Source organism: Cryptotermes secundus, unplaced genomic scaffold, assembly GCF_002891405.2.
Source record: "Cryptotermes secundus unplaced genomic scaffold, Csec_1.0 scaffold89, whole genome shotgun sequence".
NCBI lineage: Eukaryota > Metazoa > Arthropoda > Insecta > Blattodea > Kalotermitidae > Cryptotermes > Cryptotermes secundus.
Window position 1 is genome coordinate 795,743 of NW_019725837.1, and position 21,911 is coordinate 817,653.

Sequence of the window (21,911 nt, forward strand, 5' to 3'; positions counted from 1 at the left end):
GCAATAACCATGTAGCCATGCACAAACATTTCGTCTATGAAACTGAAAATAAACTGTTAAGTATTGCAAATTATTTGTTGCCCTTTTGAGAGGGAAGTGGGCGGTGTACGTGGGATAGTAACTTGCTTTTTGCCGATTGAGTTCTTGGCAGTAACTGACTGACAGTATATGCCGTTCACCACTTGCATTACAGTAGGAACTTTGTTGTGAACCGTTCCCTGGCTCTAGTATACAAATCCCCTGTTTAGACGATACTAATGCAGATTGCAGTGTGTTATAACCCGTTCCCCATCAAGATTTTTATCTCAGTTAGGGCGAGGGAAGCCGCGCCATGGCGCAAGCGGTTAGTAGCTGGGTAGCTGGCTTCCCAACGTGGCGACGGCGGCGACCCTGTTCGATCACTGGTCTGGTCAAGTGGGATTTGTGGTGAACAAAGTGGCGCTGGGGCGGGTTTTTCCCGAGTACTTCGGTTTCCCCCATCATCATAATCACCCGGGGCATGGTACAATAGGCCAATCAGTGACCGCCGTGCCGAGTGGACCCAGTTGGACTCCACCCCCCACTAAGCGAACTAAAAAAAATAGGGCGAGGGTACACCAAGGAAACTGGTAACCGCAACGCAACAGCAATTTCCGAGAAATGTCATTGATTACATGTAGGTAACTGGTTTCCTGCTTAGCAGGTTCACACTGAGGAAACTTATGTTTGATTAGTTGCTGACATCATCTTATGTAGGTATGCTTGTCCGACATATTGCATGACTGCATTTTTTAATTTCTTGCACTTATCTTCTGCAATGGAAGATAATAATATTGATACTGTCTTAAAATGGTGATAGTTGAGGCCGGTTGAGGCGGCGTTAGAAGAGAGGACGACGACCATAAAGAAAAAATTGGGGGTGTTTCTTTCGTGTACCCTCGTCCTTAGCATCGACTGCTCTACATGCGTAGACGAGTGGAATGAACGTAAAGGGACGTAGTGTTTAACTATGGTTCCTTTTAGGCACTGCTGGAAACATGTTTTCGATTCTTAAGCTCCATGCTTACCGTATTTAAGATGGCGCCTCTGAAAGAAAAGTCGTGGTCGTCATGGTAGCGTTAATCAGGAATGTTTATAGACAGTTGAAGAGGAAGCACTGTATAGTGATTAAATATTGTGCTGAAATGTTAAGGAGCGAGACAAGACATTACTGTGACCTTATGGTAACACACATATGTTTATATTAATTAAGCCCGGTGGTTGATTTTTATTTTAAAGTTTATGTTCAGTTCGAACATTGCACACTTCGCATTCAGTTATTAGAATTATATGACTCGTGATATTGTGATTAATTAAACTTAGTAGCGTTCATAAATTGATGCTACCGTTTTATATTTCCCATGTTAGTTAGAATGTCCTGTTTTTCTTCAGTTACTTTCTTGAAATGAGCATGTAGCAAGTAAGGTTATGTTCTACGGTTATTTTTAGGGAGGCGTCATATTGTGTTTCAAGCAGCGGATAGCCCAGGCGTATTATGAGAACAAGACATGGAGGAAATGCTTGCTAGTTGACTGAGTATGGTGTGGTGTGTTGTCCACCGCACCTAGGCCTTCATGTTAGAAACTAGCATCTAATCACCCGATCTTTGGCGTAGCCTGTTACTTTTCCGACCGCTTCTATTTAGGACTTCACAAATGGCAATTTCTAAAGAAAAGTTCCTGTTAGTAACAGTGGAGCAAAAATTCTCAAGTAGTTGGTATGGCATCGGCATCGATATGTGAGTAAATGGAGTAACTTCTATTGTAGTGTCTCTATGCAACTCCATGTTTCTTTCCAGGATGGAAAACCTGCATTTGGACTATTATTTGATATAGATGGTGTGATAGTACGTGGAAAGAAAGTATTGCCTTCCGCATTGGCGTCTTTCAAAAGACTTATTGATTCTGAAGGAAAGTTCCGGGTCCCAACAGTGTTTGTGACTAATGCTGGAAATGTCATGAGGCATGAGAAAGCAGAACAGCTCTCTTCATGGTTAGAAATTGAGGTACACAAACATTACAGCATTTGTTCCTTAGTTCAGTATTTTTGCATCTAATCACTTTTATTCTCCAGGTTCTTTTGCTTTTATGTACAGCATTGGTTGAGATCTGGTAGTATTCCCTTTTATCATTTGGAAGCCAGAAGTACAGGGTGTGGACAGAATAATGGAATCACTAAGAGATTGAGGACTAGAATTTGTTTGTGTTGGCTACATTGAACGCACTTCAGTTGTCAACACTGACACTTCTTTCATTTATTTACGCTCTGTAGTGCTCATGTCAGTACATTAGTGATTGTGTTAAGTGACAGTCTGTTTGAAAGAATCAGAAAATAGGAGACTTGTCTGATTTTGAAGGAGGATAGATTGTTGGTTTGTGTTTAGCTGGAGCATCTGTGACAAAAACTGCCACAATAATGCATATATCAAGAGCGATAGTTTCTAAGGTTATGTCAGCAAAAACAAATCAAGGAAGACAATGTCAATGAAGAGGAACAGTTTGTGAAAATCAACATTGACAGAAAGAGATTGTCATACATTGAGAAGTGTTGTTTCAAAAAGTCACAGATCTGCCGCAGCACTGGTGACAGCAGAACTGAATATTCATCCTGAAGACCCTGTTTTCACTAAAGCTATTTTACATGAGCTTCACAAATCTCACATTCACAGTAGGGCTGCAATTGCTAAACCTCTGACTACTGAAAGTAATTCTCAGATGTGTAAAAGATGGTGTAATAACCATACAATCTGGACATTAGACAACTGGAGACATATCAGGAAAAACTTATGTTTGGAGAACACCCAAGGAAGCCTATAATCTACATTGCCTGCTTTTGTTCCAACAGTCAAAACATGTGGAAGGTTCTGTAATGGCTTTAGCAGCAGTATCATGGCACAGCATTCTGTTGGTCCTTTTATTTCCCTTCATGGCCTAATTACTGCAAAGGAGTATGTGGACAGGTTGGGTAATAAGGTGTGTCCCATGATCCAAATGTTATTTCCTAAGAATGATGCAGTTTCCCAAGATGACACTGCACCCATTCACACAGCTGGAACTGTTAATTTATGGTTTGAAGAGCATGAAGGTGAAGTTCAACCTCTTCCCTGGCCAACACAATCACCACATATGAACATCATTGAACCACTCTGTTCAGTTTTGGAGACTAGCGTGAGGAACAGATTCCCACCTCCAACATCTCTAAAATTTAAAAAATTTTAAATTTAACCTTTAAGTGCCGAAGTGCCCTGTTTGTGCCAGTCGTGAGTAAGGTCGTCGTGGCCAAAGTACCCCGTTTGGGCCAGTCAGGCATTTAAACTCCGCCAGTGGAAGCGCGCACACACGCCGCTGGTAGAAGCGCATGCACAGTCCTTAATATTTATTTTTAAATGTAGTAATTATCATACAGACTTGAGTAAAACCCTAATAGAAGAATTAAAATAATACCTAAATTAACAACAGCAAATAAAAATATATGTATGAGTTATGCCAAAACTTATCCATGATCCAGTAATTTTATTGCAGATTCTGCAGATAAGTACGTTAAAAATATATTGTAAAATTCGATGTACATACCTTTTTTGTTGTTACCTGCTTGATGTATATATAGGTTCAAATGAAAGTACAGTATTCGATTTCACTATGAACGCACACAAAACGGATCGCGCTCTGTATCTCAGCCACGATGCAGCTGTCAGTTCATTCAAATAGAAGGGGCAATAAGCTTTTGCAGCTCTAACGGAAGGTCTTAGCACTGAAGAAGGGACCCCTCTAACTTTCTCTTGAATAGCCATTCTTTCATTCTTCTGACCTTCAGACAAAGATTCGAAAATCCGAAGGGTGTAAGCAGTGCTAGCAGAAGACCAAATGATTTTATTGCTTCCATCTGTTTTATGACAGCAGGGACTGCTAAAATTTGTCAAGTGTTACAAACAGAAATGAATTTATAATGCAGAACAACTCTGTGAAGAACTGGGAAACCATTTTTGCAGTACGCATCAAAATTAAAACACAAAAAATTGAAAATAGAGTATAACACTTTGTATTAAAAATTTCATAATCTTCCGTTATAATATGCGACACTATGTTCTTTTCTGATATAAACAAAATTAATTCCATCCATTTATCATAAAAATTGAGCTAGATACAGCATTTTTAAACACAACACTTAAAATTGATTAAGCGCCTAACAGGAACGGACATTTAAACACAGAGTAGCAACGGGCATTTAAATAAACTCCGGCCATCTCAAGCTTACCACTATTTCCAAGTCCGGCATTTAAAGGTTAAATTGAAGATTTTAAAAATACCAAAATTCAAAAATCAGATTGATGTATGTAAATTAACAAAGATTTTATACATATCTGACAAATATCAGCAGGGGGATTCTGATATATCGGGACCTATTAACAACGGAGAAATGAACAATTAAGAAAGCTGGTGTTTTTAAATTTGAAACTATGTGCAGTGTAACAGCTACGTGAGAGAAATACACCTGATGATGGCCATTTATGGCCGAAACATGTAGTGTAGAAGAAAAGAAGACAGAAGAACTACAATAAATTATAATTTATTGTAGTTCTTCTGTCTTCTTTTCTCCGTCCTAAGTGCAATAATTATTGCAATAATTATTGCACTTAGGACGGAGTTTGTGTCATACATTCAGAGACAAAGTTTCACACCCATACAAGACTACAGGCAAAATTGCAGTTTTCTGTGTTTTAATTTCTATGTTTTTAGACAGCTAATGAGAAGACAAAATATCCTGAACTTAATGGTAGCAAGCATTACCCAAATTTAATGTGTTTTTAATTTCTTCATGAACCAAATTCTTTTTATTGCCATTCCCAAATATTCGGACCTTGCCACATGTTCAAATTGGAGTTGGTGTAGGGTCAGTTGACGTAGATGTTTGTGGTGTTTTAGTTACTTGAGTTTTGCATTTTCTGTAATTATGGATGTAGTCAGCAGATAAAATGTTATGTGTTTCTATATATTCAAGCTGTAGTTCAGCATGTAACTTTGTTCGTTTGGGTGCATCATGACAATTATCTTCTAACTGCTTCATTTTCTTGTACTCTCTCATATATGCAGCACAACTATTACCAGCGGACTTCTTATCAGTGCGTGACAACATACACTGGCAGCTTGCCTATGGTAGTCATATTGTGTTATCCCCTAAACAGACAAATTGAATTAGCCATATTTGTTACAATCAGATGATCATAAATCCTAAACTGTAAGCAGTGGACCAAAATGGGTTGCATTTTTGAGAAGCTTATGTTTATTAATGCACTCCAATATGTCTGATCCATCTCTTACAGTTTAGCTGTGGCAGGCAGTTGAAAGTCTATAAAATTAGGAAAATTTTACATTTTGAATTGTTTCGAATTGTTTCATTTTGGTCCGTTTATGATTTTAAAATTTTACATGTTTTGGATAATTGTTTAAACAATATACGATTTTATTTTTGGAATAAAATAAGCATTTTTGGATAGATCACTCTATTCTTTCATTTACGTATAACATTTAATGTAAGACTCCATAGGTCTTGAGTTTTCAGTGGTTATGTAAGAGGTTGCACAAGTGTTTCTCTCAGTGTCATTGCTTCATCCATTTGCACCCTCCCATGTTTTCAACATTAAAAGCAGTAGTGATAAAGCATCTCCTTGTTTCAGAACATTTTGTGAAGGAAAAATATCAGAGAGGTGTTTACATGTAAATATTTTACTGTAGGTTACATTTAAACATGTCTTGATAGACAGCTAGTTTCCTGGGTACCGCAGACTCAAAGAGAATATTGTACAGTACTTCTCTTCTAACTGAATCATAGGCTTTTTTGAAGTCTATGAACGGCTGATGTACTGCCTTATTGTACTCCCATTTATGCTCCAGTGTCTGACAAATGCTGAAGTGTCATTAGTAGTTGATATGTTATTGCAGAACCCACAGTGACGATTTCCAACTATTTTTTCTATGTATGGATTTCACCTTGATGGATAAAATTTTGTATGAAGCTGATAACAGTGATATGCTGCGATAATTACTACTTCCAGTTTTATTGCCCTTATAAATTGGTACAGCAGTAGACTTCTACCACTGCTGAGGCAATTTTTCCTTATTCCATGTAGAATTAATGAGTTTTTTTTTTTTATCAGTAATCTGTCAGACGACAGGTCCACAGTCTCTCCCAAAACAGTTTATCCACTTAATGCGATCTAGGGATTTCTCCTTCAAATGAGAATATCCTCTTCTGTCCCCAAGGTCATCCAGCATCTTCTTACGTCTTCTGGTTCGCATACATGGTGTCTCTGTGTTTGGAAAGAGACTATCCAGGAAAAGTGATAATGTGGTAGTTTTTCCATTTGCTTTCCACATCGCAGTACAACAGCCGTTCAAACCACTCTGGTCACGCCTGTTGCTATACGAACTTGAACCATCTCGAGCATCATTTGTTCTGTGCTTCAAGTCGATACTGATGACGCTGCTTCCGGCATCAGTTTTTGGTTTTTGGTGTCCCTCTTCGTCTGATGCCTACCCTTTGACCTGTCCAGCAAAGGAGGCCCTGCCAGTAGTTACGCTACCGCTGGTATAGCTCTCAGGGTCCTTGGCATACTCAAACCCCCTCACCACGATAAGGTGGAGGCACCAGGTAGCGTGACGAAAATAACGGGTTCTAGCTCGGATGATTGGATTCAGTAGCACTTCGGTTACACACTCTCTCTCTTAATTACAATTAATACAGCGCTATCGCTGATTTACACAATTTACAGTTCACCGTTGCACACGCACTGGGATACTCCGTCTTCGCTAGTCGTCTCCTAGCAACGGATCCCAACACAGAAACTAGCACTTCAAATCACTTTTAAGTCTTCTTGCCATTTTTTGTTCAATCATCCTGGAACCTCGGCACTCAACTAAAACTCTCCTGGAAACTCTTAACTACGTTTTACTCTGCACTGCACTGTGCGCTAATATAAGCTGCAACAGGTCTTGTTATATGTATATCGTACGCTGTCTGAACGGACAACACAAAAAAAACACCTTCTTCTTTTGTTAAGGATGCGTGTTTACAGTTTCGCTGCCTGGCAACAGACATCCTCTTGTTCCGTGAGTTTGCTTGGTGCGGACCGCATAGGAAACATAGTTTCCCCTATATTGTTGCCAAGTTCTTAAGGAGGGTCGTTTACCGGCCGTCGCATAGAAACTGCAGTTCTTCTATTGTTGCTTGTATTCCCTGCCGTGAGACTATTTACAGACATTCCTCTATTGTTGCGTAACCTAGCAACGGACTGTTTACCAAGAAATTGTCTTCGCGGAAAATTGTTTACAAAACCGTTGCCTAGCAATGGATGTTTGCAGAGTTATGTTACGTTAAGGAAGGTGGTATAGTCAGCAATGGGCTTTAATTGGCTGAATTGTGCCACGAGCGCTTCCTTCCAAACTCTTTCCAATTCAGTATCGCCAGCCATCCTCTCGTTCGATGCTATACATCCTGGGTTACTGACTGTGCCGTCATCTTTGAGCCGACTGTCTAGATCAGGCATATCCAACACGTCGATCGCGGGACGATTTTTCGTCGATCTCATAGGCCTGAAGATGTCCACAGTGGGCTCCCGGAAGATCCAGGTGAGATCCTTGTCTTCCCGCGGCACCACACGCATGCTGATGCTCAGGTACCCATAGCGACTGAAGAGGTTGATGGCACCGCCGAGGTGCGGCAGCTGCTGTTGCTGCTGGCCAGCCATGGGGCCGCACGCGGCGACAACGGCGGCTAACACCACCAGCACCGCCCGGCCCCACATCGCGCTCCCACGGCTCTGCGTCTTCTGTTCACTTTCACTGTTCTACGCACTCTTACACACTCTTACACCCTCTACCAACATCTACAGAACATTCTAAATTTCCCCATTATGCTATATCTTCACTAGTCGTTGCTCTGCAACGGTTTTCTCTAATGAGTTTAGAGTAGTATTTTACTTCCTGCTTAAATCAGTTGTGCTGGAACTTGATTGTTACTTGGCAGTTTATACCTTTTCACCTTTGCAGTAGCAGTATCAAACTGAAAGGGACTAGGGCCTTATGATAGTGGCTCAGCTGTACCATATTTCCATCTGCCTAACATTACTGACCCTTTGTACATTCAGCAGCTGAGAGATGCAGTTCTTCCACCTGTTGAGAATGTTTTAGGAATCTGCAAGCTGATCACCATTCTCATCCATTACCAAGTTGGTTATGTGGTGATAATCCTCCTTAAATTCATTTGTTCCTCTATATACGAGGGGGGACCCAAAAATAACCGGAATTTATTTTTGTTATTTTTTATTTTNGGTAGCGTGACGAAAATAACGGGTTCTAGCTCGGATGATTGGATTCAGTAGCACTTCGGTTACACACTCTCTCTCTTAATTACAATTAATACAGCGCTATCGCTGATTTACACAATTTACAGTTCACCGTTGCACACGCACTGGGATACTCCGTCTTCGCTAGTCGTCTCCTAGCAACGGATCCCAACACAGAAACTAGCACTTCAAATCACTTTTAAGTCTTCTTGCCATTTTTTGTTCAATCATCCTGGAACCTCGGCACTCAACTAAAACTCTCCTGGAAACTCTTAACTACGTTTTACTCTGCACTGCACTGTGCGCTAATATAAGCTGCAACAGGTCTTGTTATATGTATATCGTACGTTGTCTGAACGGACAACACAAAAAAAACACCTTCTTCTTTTGTTAAGGATGCGTGTTTACAGTTTCGCTGCCTGGCAACAGACATCCTCTTGTTCCGTGAGTTTGCTTGGTGCGGACCGCATAGGAAACATAGTTTCCCCTATATTGTTGCCAAGTTCTTAAGGAGGGTCGTTTACCGGCCGTCGCATAGAAACTGCAGTTCTTCTATTGTTGCTTGTATTCCCTGCCGTGAGACTATTTACAGACATTCCTCTATTGTTGCGTAACCTAGCAACGGACTGTTTACCAAGAAATTGTCTTCGCGGAAAATTGTTTACAAAACCGTTGCCTAGCAATGGATGTTTGCAGAGTTATGTTACGTTAAGGAAGGTGGTATAGTCAGCAATGGGCTTTAANCAGTTTTCCCTAACAGAAAGCAAAATTTCACGCGCACTCTTTGTTCCTTCTGGTCGGCCATCTCACTAATCGCCAAAGGGTTGAAACAGGAACGCACACAACAGAGCACCACAGACAAACCACTTAACTCAGACTGACGCCAGCTCACTAACAGTCGCGGGAGACCCCCAGCTAACACCACCTAGCAGCACAACTCGTAACTACAAAGCATGCGCGCGCAACAAGTCGGTTCCGGTTATTTTGGGGTCCCCCTTCGTATGTCTCTGCAGTTCTTTTCCTTCCTGTTTGTTTAAGATAATTAATTTTATCTTTGAGATGTTACCTCTTTTTGTTGCTGAAATGTTTACTAGCTTCATGTATCATATCATTCAGATTATCTCTGGCAAAATGCAGGCTCCACCCAACATAATATGTAACCCCAGAGCAGCTGTAACATCCTTGGCAGTGACAACATCTATCACAACATAATAAACTGCGCACATCGGCTCACACAGTCTTCTACAGCAGTCATACACAGTACCAAACCAACATGTAAGTGCTAGATGTGGTAGACCACATGTAGTATACTATGAATTTTGTACTAAACCCAGCATTTAGCACATGGTAATTTTAATTGATGGTAATGTCTTAATTCGCAATTTATATTACCTTTACATTTTTCAGTTCAATTCAATTCATGTTTATTTACGTGCAATAACTTAACAGCACAGTGGCCAATTACAAAGTTAGAACGAGTATATAGGATACAGAAAAATAATTAAAACAAAATACAAATATGACAGAAATAAATCTGTGAGCATAAAGCTAAAGAAGACTTAAATATATGCATACATTTATGAATTATTACGAGTGTTGCTAATACTATTAGTAACTAAATACTAAGATAAGACAACTGGGAGTGATAGCATAAAATTAATAACAAGTCAATAAATTAAAACCAATCACATAAGAAAATTAAAGTTAGCCGAGGTATACACATTTGTAGTTAATGAAAACACTAATCCAATAACACTGTAAAAGGTTTGGTACATGCTTGTAAAATATGATTCAGAGAAACTGCTCCGTCTGCAAATATGTCGAGATATTTACCCACCACGTTGGTAGCAAGGGCGCACTGAGAAGAGGGACAGTGTCTTTTTGAGGGACGAACGCTAAAAGTAGAGAAGTCTCAAACATGGCAAGTAGGAACATGAAAACTAGCATTATCCAGAAGGGAGGAGCAGGATTTAAGGCCACGATAAACCCGAATGAAGAAGAGTGCATCAAGGAGATGTCTACGCAGACTTAGAGGGTGCAATCTTAGTCTCTCTAAGGCAGATGTATAACTATAGGAGCTATGTGGGAAGTAACAATAGAAACAGACAGATGCAAACTTTTTCTGGATGCGCTCAAGTTTTGCGGAGTCAGTAGATGTGATAGAATTCCAAGCTACCGAGGCATATTCCAACTTGGACCTGACTAGTGTTAGATACATCACATATAAACAGTCAAGAGAAGAAAATCTAAAAGTTATTGAGTGTATAAGACCTAGCAGCTTTATACATTCGGAATATAAAAAATCAACATGATTGTGAAAATACAATTTAGAATCAAAGAAAGCACCTAGGTCCTTAACGCAACTGGTGCGTGTAATAGCAGTACGACAAAGCTGATACCCATAGAGCAGGACATTAGTCTTCCTTGAGTTCGACATAACACGCATTTTGTTGATATTAATACTCCTGGAGTTGGCAGAGCACCAGTCACTGACATGATGAATGTCATTTTGAAGTAAGAGACAATCCTGCAGAGTGTCTATGATGCGAAAAATTTTGAGATCATCAGCAAAGATTAGAAAATGGGAATGTCATATCAAGTTACAGAGGTCATTAATGAATACATTAAAAAGAAGGGGCCCCAGGACAGAGCCTTGCGGCACCCCGGAAGTGACTCTAAGAGGCCGGGAGAGAGCATCAGAAACACGGACCCGAGATCTCCTGTTAGCTAGGTAACTGCCAAGCCAGTTAAGGTATCCATCAGAAAATCCAAGGGAGCTGAGCTTATGCACGAGCAAAGTATGGGGCACGAGGTCAAAGACACTAGAAAAATCAAAGTCACAGCATCAGCCTGACGCTGACTCCAGACAACAGGGGTCATAATATCTAAGAAGGATACCAGATTAGTGGCTGTGGATTTGGATTTGGTGAAGCCATGCTGGTCGGGATGAAGTTTAATGTAATGGGAAATATGATCGTGAATGATGAATTCAAGGAGCTTAGAGAAGTTGTTGAGAAGGGTAATGGGTCTGTAGTTACCCACACAGGCAGGATTGCCTCTTTTGAATACAGGCACAATAGTCACTTCCTTCCATGCAGTAGGGAATTGCTGCTGAGACAGGCTCAAGTTAAATATATGCCTAAGTACAGGAATAAAAATTGCCGAACAGCCTTTTATGACAAACCCCGGGATATCATCAGGTCCAACAGATTTAGAGGGTTTTAGTCTCTTAGTGGCCTTGTAGACATCCGCATCAGAAATAGGTACAAGAGAGAGGAATTCAGTAGGTTGCGAAAGAGGGGGAAGGTCTATAGGACAATGGGTATTATAGAGGGATTGAAAATGTTTGGCAAAGGTATCAGCCACTGCAGTAGGTTCATCTAAGTGTACACCATCAACTTGAAGCTGAATGCAACCTAAAGTATGTTTCCTGGAAGAAGACACGTATTTCCCGAGATGCTGAGCTTGTGATTTCAGGTCGTTGTCTATTGACTTCAGTCATCGAAGCCTGTCGGTTTTGATAGTGCTTTTAACAAGCTTACGATAGAAAATGAATTTGTTATAATAGTAATCCGTTTGTTTCTTTTTAAAACGACAGTGAAAGTGGCGTTATTATGTAGCCTCGGCACGGACCACACAGAGAACACCGCCCACAACATCATTTACATTATTGCATGCTTGTCTGTTGCGGCAGTTACCTAGCAACGGCTGTTGTATGGCTGCTTGTTTCGCAGTCGTTGCCTAGCAACAGGTCTACATTCCAAAATGTACATATTTGTTTTTAGATTGCCAGGAGAAAGGTAAATTATACTTCCTTATGCTGTATTATATTTCTCTTATGGTAGCATCTAATAGCATCATGGAACTTAATTCTGAAGTCATGTGAGTTCATAGAAGTTGTTAATATCAAAAAGCCTTTGCAGTATAGTGTACTAGAAAAATTGGCATGGGCTGAACTTTTATGGATTTTTCTGGGTCAGCTCCACTTGTTCCCAGCTGATTCCTTATTTACTTTATACTAAACATGTGACTTCATGGCATATGCCTTTCATTGCATATAGCATTTTCAGACCACAGAATTTGATACTACAGAAATTTTGCCAAATTCCCCACATTCAAATCTTCCCCACTATGCCAGGATAAAAAGACATTTCATTTTTGCTGAGATAACAGATGAACGTTTTTAGCTATGATTATACGTAGCTGTGTGTGTGTGTGTGGGGGGGGGGTGTTGTGTTTGTATTTGATTTGTTGGTCAATGAGCTTGTAACTCGCTGTAAGAACAGGAATCATACGAAACTTATGTAAAGGTAAAAACTAAAGTTATCCCTGTACCAGGCCATGGAGACCAGTAGGGTTGTGAGACATCAAGGCTTCCACATTTTCTATACACTTGGCTCACAGATGGCAGTGAGTTTGTCTGCCTTATGCACTGGCCACCCTTTACTCCCAGGAAGATGCCTGGTGCTCATTTCCGTTAGAGGCTGAGCCGACCCCAGGGCCATAGTGCTGCAGGAAGGATTAGTTCAATTGAAAAAGCCAATGACTTGATCAGAAATCGAACCCATGACCTTCGAGTTTGTAGGATATTGCCTCAACCAACAGTGCTACCCTACCCCATGCCTCTAGAGACTTATGTAGATGTATAAATGCATTAAAGAAGGGTCACAACCCTATAACTGAAATTGTATATAATGAGAGGCTGATATGCTTGTATACTCCCACAACATTTTGAATGGGTGGAGGAACAACTTCTCTCACCTATTGAATGTACGTGGGATTACTTATGTTACGCAGATGATAATACATACAGCTGAGCCATTAGTACCTGATCCTAGTCCATTTGAGATTGAAATGGCTGTTGAAAAGATGAAAAGATATAAACTGCTCAGTATTGATTAAATTTTGATAGAACTCATTCGATCAAGAGATAAAATATTATGTTCTGAAATCTATAAACCCATTAATTACATTTGGAATGGGGAAGAATTGCCTGAGTCTGTTACACTACCTCTTTACAAGAATGGTGATAATACTAATTGACTATCATAATTCCTTAGGAATATCACTGTTACCAGCTTTTAGCCAATATCCTTTCAAGTTTAAGTCAGTATGTAGACAATGTTGTTGGTGATCATCAGTGTGTGTTTTGACGTAACATATCAACTACTGATAAGATGGGATATGGGAGAAAGAATTGGAATACAATGAGACAGTATGTCAGCTATTGGTCGTGCCATAGCTCAAGCGGTTAGTCGCTGGCTTCCCACTGCGGCTGCCCAGGTTTGATCTCGGGTCTGGTCAAGTGGGATTTGTGGTGGACAAAGTGGCGCTGGGGCAGGTTTTCTCCGAGTACTTCAGTTTCCCCTGCCAATCTTCATTCCACCAGTTGCTCCACAATCACCCTCACCTATCATCTTGGGCTGGTACAATAGGCCAGAAGTGGCCGCAGTGCAAGGGACTTAATCCCACCCCACTAGCAATAAAAAAAAGTCAGCTATTCATAGATTTCACAGAAGCCTGTGTTTCAGTTAGGAGGCATGTATTTTACAGTATTCTCATTGAGTTTGCTACAACCATTAAACTAGTTAGGCTAATTAAAATATGTAGGTTGCTCAAGGTTGACCTGGACTTGGTTTTTTGCAAATAGAATATACATGCCAAAATCTCCGAACTTTTTGCTCCTTTTCAAGATATTCTTCCTTTACACAAACATGGACTTACCATCATCCTGGCATGTTAGTGATACCAGCAGCATAAAAGGTTTTCTGCTGACTGTATCCATTTCAGGACACCACGTTTGAATTCATCATCAGCTTGAAGTGTCTGTCCACGGTGAACCAGTCATTGGTACATAGAGTTGAAAATTACAGGGGGCTAAATAAAGTCCGTAAGGAGGGTGTTTAATTATTTCCCAGCCCATTGTTATCAGTGTCACCATCAGATTTGTCATATGTGGATGAGCATTGCCATGCAATAGAAATATTTTCTTTGACAATTTCCCAGGTGTTTTCTTCCGAATTGCTTGGTACATATCATCATGAAAGAAGTTATTGTAAGGGTGAGGGCACACCAAGGAAACTGGCAGTCATAATGCTACTGCAATTTCCGAGAAATATTACCACACTGAGTTGAACACATTGAATTGATTTGAGTAGGGCAAACTGAAGAAATGGCAGTGCGATTGTGGCGCAACTTATGGAAGACAGACAAACTCAACTCTCAGGCATGTGAGCAAGCCAGTCTTCTAACAATTGTGTTGCAGCATAGTCTCATAGTTTCAGCTATTCTAACTTGCTTCTGCAATTCATTTGCTTCTTTAGATGGCACAAAAGGTTGTTGAAGCTGTTAATTTTGTTTTTGTGCAGTTAACTGAGCAGGAGCCTGGTATATATGGCAAATGCTACCCAGACTGTGCTAGGCAGGACAAAAGAAATTTGGCTTGGGAAAGAATTTCTCATTTGATGAAGGAATCTGGAACTTGTTTAAGTTCTTCAGAAATAATAAGCTCCTGAGTATAAATTGTCATGGGAGAAAGGATGTGCCCAATGATTTATTTTTCCCTGTCCTCTGTTCTTATGCTTTCACAACTACCACCATATTGTTTCAGGATCAGTAATATTATTTGACATAACATAAGAGAAGTGCACGAAATTAAAAAATATTAAGTCGGATGAACACACTTGCTAGAGATGATGTGAGCAACTAATCAAACGTAAGTTTCCTCAGTGTGCACCTGCAAATCTGGTAACCAGTTGAATTCTTGAAATCAGTGATGTTTCTTGAAAGTTACATTTGCTTTGCAGTCCTTTTATGTGCCCATGCCCTATTTGTGTGCATTAACTCTTATACCATGTGGAAGAGAATCAACATGATTCACTCCTTCTGAAACCCAAAACACGATTTTCATGATTTTACCAGCTGACAGCTGTGTCTTGAATTTTTTAGGCACTCAGAAAACTTATTGTACATCAGACATTTGCACATGATGGAGTCTCTTGCCCATACTGTGCAATGAACCTATGAAGAATTTCTGCTGCCTTCACTCTCTCTTTCACTAGGAATTTGAGGATATATCAGTGTTTTGCAATGGGCATGACAAGGTCTAACACCATCTTTTACCGGCTCTAATGCACAGAAGCAGGGAACATGGCCACCTGCCAGACCTTGAGTGCAGTGTTGCCACCAACTGCCCATGAAAGAGTTTTATTTGTATGATTCCAACATCATGAGGGGAAAATAAATTCAGGTTAACCTTGAACCACCCTTGTATGTTTAATTGAAATCTATTGCAAAGTCCATAAAGGTAAACATTTGTCTGATATATATCTTATTCATAATGGTGTGAAACAGAGAGATGCTTTATTGCCATTGCTTTTTATCCTTACTTTAGGATATGTCATTATGAAGCTGCAAGAAAATTGGGTGGGACTGAAATTAATTGGGACACATCAAGTGCTGGATTATGCTGATAATGTTACTCTTGGGAGATAACATAGATACCTAAGAGAAAAACACAAAAATTTACTTGATGCTACTAAGGAGGTTGGTCTAGAAGTAAACACAGAGCAAACTAAGTATGTGTTGATGCATCATCAGGATGCTGGAGAAAATCATAACATACAGATGGCTAATCGGTCCTTTGAAAATGTGAAGTTCACGTATTTGGGAATAACAGTTAAGGTAAAGAGGTAAAGCTGTCCCTGTAACAGGCCATGGAGGCTCATAGGGTTGTGAGATGTTGAGGCTGCAACACTTTCTAGACAATTGGCTGACAGATGGCAGTCAGGTAGTCAGCCTTACATGACAAGTCACTTTTAGCCCCAGGGAAGATTTCTAGTACTCATTTTTGTTAGAGGCAGAGTTGACTCCAGGGCTCTACTGCAACTGGAAGGAATAGGTCAATTGAAAAATCCAATGATCTCATTGGGAATCAAACCGACCTTCTGGCTTGTAGATAGTGCCTCAACCAACTACACTACCATGAGCCCCTAGGGAATAACAGTAACAAATCAGAATTTGCCCCTTGAGAAATTAGAGCAGAATAAGTTCAGGTAATTCCTGCAACCATTCAGGTCAGAACCATCTGTCTTCTCATTTGCTGTCTAGAAATGCAAAGACTTAAATACACAAAAGCATAACTTTGTCTGTAGTTTTGCATGGGTATAAAACTTTGTCTCTCATATTAAGGGTGTTTGAAACAGGATGCTGAGAAGAATATTTGACCGAAGAGGATGAAATAATAGAGATTGGAAAAAAAAAACTGCATAATAATACTTATATGTAGGTGAGACAAATGAAAACTGTAAAACTGAGATAAAAATTCGAAATATGGCGCCATTGTCCTATAAATTGGCAGACATGTTACCAATGCTATAAAGAGTATCCTATAGATGGCAGTATAATGCAGACAAACAGAACTCCATCACAGTGCTGGTTTGAACTTCAAGATGGCTATTCCACTAAGACATACACGAAAGAAGAAGTTCTGTAATTCGTTTTTTGTTCAGTGAAGGTGTGAAATCGATTGAAGTTCATCAACAGATGAAGGTTCAGTATGGTGATGCATGCTTGTGACAGCAGCAAGTGTACAAGTGGAGTAGGAAATGCAGAAATGGTGTGACGTCCATGGCAGACACTCCTTGCCTGGATCAGGCGCACAGAGTTGTGACCCCTGAGTCTATTGCAGCAGTTGAAGCCCTACTGATGGAGAATCACTGAGTGTCGGTGGATGAAATAGCCGAAATTCTTAACACGAGTCACAGATCAGCACACCATGTCATTCATGTTATGCTCCAGTTTCACAAAGTGTCTGCAAGGTGGGTGACATGGCAGCTAACTCCAGAATTGAAACAATGTGTTGACGCCTTGAAGAAGAAGGTTGTGGCTTCCTTTCGAGAATCGTTACTGGCGATGAAACTTGGGTGCACTGCCACTAGCCGAAAACAAAGAGAACGAGCAAGGAATGACATCATTCCTCATCACCAAAACCCAAGAAGTTCTGGATGCAGCCATCTGCAGGGAAGATTATTGCAGCCATCTGCAGGGAAGATTATGCTGACTCCCTTTTGGGATGAATGAGGTGTACTCTTGGAACAGTACACGCCTCAGGGAAACACTATCACCAGTGCCTCATATTCAGACCTCTTGAAGAATCATCTTCAACCTGCAGTCAGACCAAAGTGACGTGGACTTTTGATTAGAGGTGTCCTTTTGCAACATGACAGTGCTTGGCCCCATACTGCCCATGCAGCAACTGCGACAATCCAAGACTTGCATTTTCAGTGTCTTCCACATCCGCCATACTCAGCAGACCACATGTGATTACCACATGTTTGGGCCACTCAAAGAGGCAATGGGAGGAAAGCAGTTCTGTTCTGATGAAGAGGTACGCCACGCGGTGCATGAGTGGTTGTGCAGACACCCACAAGAATTTTTTTTCTATAGGAATCCATACACTTTGTAAACGCTGGGGGGCCTGTATTGAACGAAATGGAGACTATATAGAAAAAATTATATAGTCATGTACTGCTTTCATTCAATAAATTAAATTTTAAAAATTTTTTTACAGTTTTCATTTGACTCACCCACATACTTGTCACCAGATCTAATTAGAATGATAAGATCAAGGAGTATGAGATGGACACATGCCCTATATGTCACACATGAGAAGGAGGAGGAGTGCACACAGGGTTTTGGTAGGAAAACCTCATGAAAGGGGACTACTAGGAATGACCTAGAGACAGATGGGAGTCTAGTATTAAAGTGGATCATAGAGAAATTGGATCAATAGGTGTGAACTGGATTCACTTACTTTAGGACCAGTGGTGGGATCTTGTGATGACAGTAATTAACCTTTTTGGCAACTGTGAGCAACTGTTGCCTTCTCAAGAAATACTCAGCGGTATGGAGTTTGTTATTAGCTTGTTGGCTGTGCTGGAGTTCCAAACGTGCAGAAGGAGTTGACATAATTTTTCTTTCTTCCACTGGACTTGCTGAACAATTTCCAGCAGAGTCTCAGTAACTTCCCTGATAGCAGGCAGTTGTATCTTTGAATTTGGACACTTCTGTTTTATATTTGCCAAGTGATGATTCATTACTGATGTTTCCCCAATAGATGACACACAATGTTTGTCCATTTGGTTATTATATTTGACTGTTCATTGCTGATATTATTTGATATGGAATAAGACAGGATGTACACAAATCATGCAACAGGGTCATGGCAGCAAGATATCCCAGCTTGTTTTTATTATTAATGCATTATCCTGGAGGCACTGGAGAAAACTGTAGGAAATCTAAGGATATCTGATCTCAGGATGAGCTTCAAAGTGGTTACCACTGAACTATATACAGATTTTCTGTTCAGAAGTTTTGAACCATTATTAGTCATGTATTGCCATGTGGTGACATGAAAGGCTTGTAATTTTCAGGTAGCATGTAGATTTTGTGATAGTTTTGGTCACGTGCAGAGCTCACATCATGAACATTGATATATATAAAGTCACATGTTTGTCCATCCATTCATCAACTTGTCATCTCAGCTTTCTATATCACATCTGTGTGGAGTTGTATGGAAGTCATTTAAGATATAAACTTGGCTCAGTTAAGAATATTATCTTCTGGGTTGTGATGCTGTTTAGTCCCGTGAAAGTTTGCCAGTGTTTCAGAGGAACATGTTGCCTCCTTTCTTCGGGGTCAAGAAGTAAGCCAAGCTTGCTTGGCTTGTTCTTCAACCCTGAAGATGGAGCCTTTTGTCATACTGAAACATTCGTGAACTTTAACGTTCTATGTGGAATCAGATCCCAGAAGACATTGCTGTTCATAATTACTGATGTGAGAACCTCAAATCAAAGACAATCAGTTAGTCCACAAAAAATTGAAGTCCTTGAACAGTAATGGGTTTGAGTCCCTGAGCAGTTTTCTAATTTACATTTCCTAAATATAAAACTGGAAAAAACAAATGTCAAATAGAATAAATATATACTATTTAATTTTACATTAAGTTACAGGTTCTCAAAAATAATACAAAGGATATGTACATTTGTTTTCTGTAAAACCCAACCTCATAGCACCCANAGAAAAACATACTAATAACAAATATAATTTTGATGAACTCATCAGGTATTGAGTTAAATTATTTTCAATCGCTGGCTTGCAGTTCAGGCACTGTGGTATGCTGTATAATAAGTATTTTTATTACTAAATAATTATGTATTTATATTCTAAATAATTAAGTCTTTCCCAGACAGGTGTACAGATTGCAGTGTGTATGCAACTCAAAAAATGAAAAAAAAAAATCAGTGGTGCCATTCTCAGCCAAGATCCAGGACTTAGTGTCTTTAACAGTCAAACAGTCTAATTTTGTCATTGCTGTGAAAACCTCAAATCCAGTGAAAATATTAACTGTACAGTTTTATTGTCATATGGAATATTAAGCAATATATTCATGAATATTGCTTGGATAATGTATTCATTTTCCAAGCCCCGTATGTGCAGAGAACTTAAAATGAGGTATAACAGTTATATTTCATGAACAAATATGCATATAGAAATGTATTTTTTGGGGCTATGGCAACAGGTATAAAATTAAGAAAACTTTCCATTGAGGAGAATCCTGTCGCGTTTCCTATGTATGAAAGCATATATGAAGGAATCACCATGAATGAGAGTTCGAAAGGAAGCTGGGTAATGTAGGGTCATTAAGGTTTGAGATTCCATGGCGCTGAATATTAATGGTCTTTCACGATGTGATGCCATGTGGTCTGGTAAAGGGGCACCAATATTTTAGAAAAACCTGCTGCCTCCATCTTCAGAGTTGGAGGCCACAGATTCCTGTGAAATGTTGCTACTTATCTTCTGAAGACCATGATGTCTATGTACATTCTGTTTTGTTATGTGACAGTTGTATTACAGTGTTCAGTATTTGCAACTCACATGTTTGTGGATACTACAGGTAGATGAAGAGCAAGTGGTGATGGCCCATTCACCCCTGAGAATGTTTCAGCAGTATCATAATAAATGTGTACTGATATCAGGCCAAGGTCCTATTGTTGAAATAGCTAAGAACATTGGCTTTAAAAAGATTATAACGATTGACCAAATGAGAAATACGTTCCCAGTGCTGGATGCAGTGGATCATAAACGAAGGATATCAGTGGTGAGTCCATTGTAGTTAAGGAAGTAATTAAATGTTTGTAGGTTATGATATAATCTCACATAACATTGATATGGTCATCTATTAAAAAACATCAGAAAATCGATGATGTGTGTGTGACTTAAATGTTTTCGCATGAACATTTATGTGTATGTCTGCCATACTGCCTGCAAAAGGGTTTAAATTAAATGTTATGTGGAATTTTGTAGCACAAGCCATTCAAGCACCAACCCTCTCAATCCACGGTCATTTCCTAGTAAGGCATTTAATGCTTTTGGGAAGGCAAGGATTTATCTCAGGGGATGTTGCATGTGGAACCCAAGTGTAGGTAGGTCCAGGTCCAAGTGTAGGTCCAGGGATTGCACAGATCAGGGCAATTTGAATTGAAGCAGCTGCTGACAGTTTGGTTCTTAATTGATGGACAAGTGATCATCAGTTCACGGGTATGATGAATAATGATGTCACTTATGCAATTAGAACACTGCAAAGTTCACTTTATAACTGCAGTAGCTTATCACACAGGTTTAACTATGACAAAATACAAGTGTTAGTGGTACAGGTCACAGAAGTACAATTGTGAGTTATAGAACTTATGGAAGTAGAAGTAGCAGTCAAAGTGCAATTAACAGTCACAAGTACATATGGAAGAAGTTGTAGTGGGAGAAGAACCAGAAGTAGAAGTCACAGAAGAAGAACTAGAACTAGTATCAGAAGAAGTGATGGAACTGAAACTGGCCTCATCACGAACATCACCGATTTAAATAAACTTGGTAGGTGGGACTTGGAAATTGCAAGTTGTGATCTTTATTCCCAACAGAGCAGACAAAATACATTGTAAAATGAGGCACCGGCCAAACAATTAATGTCAGATAATACTGCATCTATACCACGGGCCTCCAATCAGTTTAATATATGTATACAAGTCTTGAATATACCATTGTGTCCGCTGGAATATAACAAGTTTGCAACAACTGACTTCATGATATGCACTATAATATGAAGAGCTTTTAAACCACATTTCATTCCATAATTTTCGTTTTTTAATAAGTCTATAATTCATTGCATTTTTATACCTTGTATTTTGCAATTTTTACCAAGTATCTAGCTTTACTATCACAATGAAATTGCAGTTCAGTAGTGTATGAATATAGTAATCATGTGTTTTACCTGATGATGGCTTCAAAAGCCAAAACATGTAGCTAAGATAATATTAACCTTGACCGTTTTGTTGTTGTGTTACGACGGATTCCAATAAAGAATTGTATCCTGATATTCTTTATCCGCTTTATGCACATGTGACATAAATGGCAGTTGGTCAGATCATTCCTAAGGGCCAGAGGGGCCAGGATCCTGAAGCATTTAATGTTTATAAGTATTAAAAGTGTTAGCTTCATG

At 39.7% G+C, this 21,911-nt stretch overlaps 1 protein-coding gene across 2 annotated transcripts in view; it reads left to right on the top strand.

The window, feature by feature from the left end:
* Positions 1-836: 836 nt before the first annotated feature.
* The window catches only part of LOC111863515 (haloacid dehalogenase-like hydrolase domain-containing 5), a 47,814-nt gene continuing 26,739 nt past the window's right edge, over positions 837-21,911 (top strand). Inside the window, exons 1-3 of one of the 2 annotated variants that reach the window (XM_023849878.2) lie at positions 839-1,202; positions 1,817-2,023; positions 20,316-20,519. In XM_023849878.2, the coding sequence (XP_023705646.1) occupies positions 1,089-1,202; positions 1,817-2,023; positions 20,316-20,519 (525 nt within the window). In that variant the 5' untranslated portion in view covers positions 839-1,088. Of the gene's footprint in view, positions 1,203-1,816; positions 2,024-20,315; positions 20,520-21,911 lie in introns of both variants that reach the window. The other variant, XM_023849879.2, reaches the window with a different exon arrangement.